This window comes from Vicia villosa, linkage group LG5 (genome assembly GCF_029867415.1).
Source record: "Vicia villosa cultivar HV-30 ecotype Madison, WI linkage group LG5, Vvil1.0, whole genome shotgun sequence".
Classification (NCBI taxonomy): domain Eukaryota; kingdom Viridiplantae; phylum Streptophyta; class Magnoliopsida; order Fabales; family Fabaceae; genus Vicia; species Vicia villosa.
In genome coordinates this window covers 173,939,472-173,943,648 of record NC_081184.1, presented here as the reverse complement: position 1 = coordinate 173,943,648, position 4,177 = coordinate 173,939,472, and the positions used below count along the sequence as shown (strand labels likewise).

Below are 4,177 nucleotides of genomic sequence, written 5' to 3'. Positions count from 1 at the left end.
TCAAAATCTTAAAGCTTCACGAGTCATATCGTGTGTGTTATGTGATAAATATATGGTTGACCTACCTATTAATTATTGCATCATCACTTGTCTTTCTTTTTTCTCTTGAATTATTTAGATAGTAGCTTCTATTTCTTATGAATTAGATTTAGGTCAATTTGTTTTAACTTTTTTAAAAACAATTTTTAGAATATTATATATTTTTTAATTTTTAAAAAAATATAGATAAATTTTTATTAAAAACTTTAAGTGAAAAATTAAATGGAATTTATTTTTTATTTTTTGTTATCATTTTTAATATAGAAAACCCGCTATTTTTAAATAATCTTAATTATTTATATATAAATACGTATAATTCATTAAAAAAAATTAAACACTGTTTTAAAAATTAAAAAAAAAATTATATTTTGAAGTATAAATAAACGGGTGCTTATATTACGATCAAAATCAATGAGTGGAATCCAAATGTGAGGTGATAAGTGATAACGTTATGCGATTATCTAATTGTTATCTAGATGATTGACTAATGTCATAAAAGTGATAATGTTAAATGGAAAGAACCATATGTATGGTCCCATTATTGATTATTATTTTTATTGAGTTACTAGTAGTTTGCCGTTTGTATAATTTGCTTTTAATAATTTGTTAATCATATTTTTAATATAAAAAATATCAATTTGTAAGAAAATAAGTAAAACATAGGTTGAAAAAGGAAAAAACGTGCGAGTAAGATAAAAACAATATTACTGTAGTTTTATTATGATATAATGTAATTTTTTTAATGAAATGAAAACAAAATATAAGAGAAAATGAAGATGAAGATATGACTTTAAAATAGTCTCAACCTAACATTCAAAAATTTAATTCTTATGCTAGCATGAAAAAATATATAGCAGAGGTGGGATAATAGTGGAACGTTAAAAAAAAATACATGATTATTAATTAATTATATATAGTTCATATTAGTCCGTGATGAAAAACTAAATCGTAAAATGAATTATTGAAAACTAATAATAGAAAAAAACATTACTTAATTTCAGGGACTAATCCTTTGATCCCGATATAATTAGTTATATACATTTTTTAATATTTGTTTTTAGATATTTGGATATTATATAATTATATCAATTTTATTAATCTTTTTCTATTTTTGATTTGTATTTATTATTTATAGATATTAGAGTGACATGTGTCAAAGGTTGCCAGAGTTGTTATCATGATGACACATGACTAGGGTTGTCATCATGACAACCTTACATTTATATATAAGATTTGTAGCATATAATTTTGATAGATACGGATTTTTTTTAATGATAAAATAATATAATATAATAAAAAGCTGAAGCCCAAAATAAAGAATTTAAAACACAAATAATTTAATAATAAAATTTACATAAATAAATATATGAAAGTACCCAAAGGAGTGGCTTAGCATGACCGCCAACTAAACAAAATCTAGAAAATCATTTTAATTTTAGTATGATTTTTTTTAGGCTTTTAATACGGAAATGAGAAGATTCATTTTTCTTATCTCTGATTTAAATCAAATTTAAATAATTAATATTAGCAAAAGCTAATTTTGTAATTTTTTTATGAGTTTAATTCTTTAAATCGTAAATAATTAAAATAGACGATAAAATTCCTTCAATTTTTTTTTTAAATATATGCATTAGTTAAATTTGAACACAAACAATCACCGATTAGGTTAAAAGGGATACGTAGAATCTCAGTGTTATCGAGTTCTAAATATTTTACCATCAACAAATAATTTTAATTAAAATCATAATTAGCATATATTTTGTGGATAAATATATTAAACACTAATTTTGATGTCTGGCCATTACAAAACACTATATGTATTTCTTTATCCTAAGCTTCTACACCCACAAATTAGTATAAACTTTTATAGCCAGCCTACCAAAGCCAAATCTCTTTACCTATAAATATCACCATTCCTTTACACTTTATTTTCATTCATAACCAAATCCTCTCTTTTATTCCTAAACATAACATTTTCATACCATGCAAACTCCATTTTCTAATCATATGGATAGACTCTTATTCAATTGTTTATTTGCATACTTTCTGTTTTTTTCTTTCTTGTTTGTGCATGGCAAAGAATTATCATGCAATCAAACACCATACCCTCAAGTGTGTAACCATTACATTGGAACCACTAATACACTATCAACCCTACATTCTTCTTCCTTCCATGATATTGCCATTGAGGTTACCATGAACCAAGCTATTGAAGCATACAAACTTGTGTCAACCATGGATTTGAATAATTTCAAAGACAATAGAGCCAAGTCAGCATGGCAAGATTGTGTAGAACTTTATGCGGATACAATTTATCAACTTAATCGCTCCATAAACTCAAATAATTTAGATGACAAGTTAACTTGGCAAAGTGCTTCCATTACCAATCATCAAACTTGTCAAAATGGTTTCATTGATTTCAACCTTCCTTCTCACTTAAACTACTTTCCTTCCATCTTAACCAACTTCACTAAACTGCTTAGCAACTCCTTGTCCATTAGCAACACTTTAGCCTCTTCATCATTGTCTAATACTAAACAAAATGGAGGAAGACGGTTGTTATCGGATAAATTCCCCCATTGGCTTTCAGGTTCAGATAGAAAACTTTTGCAATCAACACCAAGTGCTGATATTGTGGTGGCACAAGATGGAAGTGGAAACTATAAGACAATATCAGAAGGTGTAGCTGCTGCTAAAGGAAGTGGAAAAGGAAGAGTTGTTATTCATGTGAAAGCAGGTGTATATAAAGAGAATATTGATATCAAGAAAACAGTGAAAAACATAATGATATTTGGAGATGGAATGGATTCCACAATTGTTACCGGTAATCATAACGCTCAAGATGGTTCTACAACTTTTCGTTCAGCCACTTTTGGTAAGTTCTTTAATTATAATATGATCAATGAAATAGTAACAATTATAATATGAAAACACTTTTGAGTTCACTGAATCACTATCTACATAAATAATTAAGACAGGGACATGCAGTACTTGTTTATGTACAAATTGAATCATAAACTTTTTGTCATATATATCGCTGTCAAAATTGTACTATCTTTTATAAAAACAGATACTATTTTTCAAATTAGTAGTTTCTTTAAATACATGAATATAAATAGTAAATAAATAAAATCAAAAGTTCTAACTCTTACAAAATGAATAATTACTGCAGCTGTTATGGGAGATGGTTTCATAGCAAAAGATATGACCTTCGAGAACACTGCCGGACCACAAAAGCATCAAGCGGTGGCTCTCCGTTCCGGCGCCGATCATTCCGTTTTCTACCGTTGTTCCTTCAAAGGATATCAGGACACTCTATACGTCTATGCCAACCGTCAATTCTACCGTGACTGTAACATCTACGGAACAGTCGATTTCATCTTCGGCAACGCCGTAACCGTTCTTCAAAACTGCAACATCTTAATTAGAAAACCGATGAGCAACCAACAGAACTCCGTAACGGCACAGGGAAGAACAGATCCAAATGAGAACACCGGAATAGTGATCCATAACTGCCGTATAACCGCCGCGGGTGATTTGAAACCGTATCAGAATTCAGTGAAAAGTTATCTTGGTAGACCGTGGCAGAAGTATTCAAGAACTGTAGTCATGAAAAGTAACATAGATGGTGTTATAAATCCACAAGGTTGGGCTCCATGGAGTGGTGGTTTTGCTTTGAGTACACTTTACTATGGTGAATATATGAATGTTGGTGAGGGTGCTAATACAAATGGGAGAGTGAATTGGCCTGGTTTTCATGTTATAACAAATCCTTCAGAAGCAGTTAAATTTTCAGTTGGTAACTTTTTGGCTGGTGAATCTTGGATTTCTGGTGTGCCGTTTGATGCAGGTTTATGAAAGTGATACATTGGAGAAGAGTCTTGAAAAGATGAGTTTGGCTTCTTTGTATAGAAAAGGAGATGGTGACAATTGGTGTCGGGTAGTTTTTGTTGGATATTTCTTTGTACTACAAAGGCTATACAAAGATGCTATGCAATTTGTCGGTTCTTATCTATTTGTTTGTCTGTTAATATTTAATCTCAATAAAGTTGTAAAGATAAAATAGTATAAGAGTTTTTTTGTTTTTTAAATTTAAAAAGTATATATTTGAGTTTTTTATTTGATTCTGAAGCTTTAT

General features: G+C 29.0%; 1 protein-coding gene across 1 annotated transcript; it reads left to right on the top strand.

Annotated features, from left to right (window-relative positions):
• Positions 1–1,961: 1,961 nt before the first annotated feature.
• On the top strand, positions 1,962–4,141 carry LOC131604063 (pectinesterase-like). The gene is made up of 2 exons (XM_058876555.1): positions 1,962–2,914; positions 3,212–4,141. Exons 1-2 carry the CDS (start codon positions 2,023–2,025, stop codon positions 3,895–3,897), a joined length of 1,578 nt encoding a protein of 525 aa, XP_058732538.1. The 5' UTR covers positions 1,962–2,022; the 3' UTR covers positions 3,898–4,141.
• The last annotated feature ends 36 nt before the right edge of the window (positions 4,142–4,177 follow it).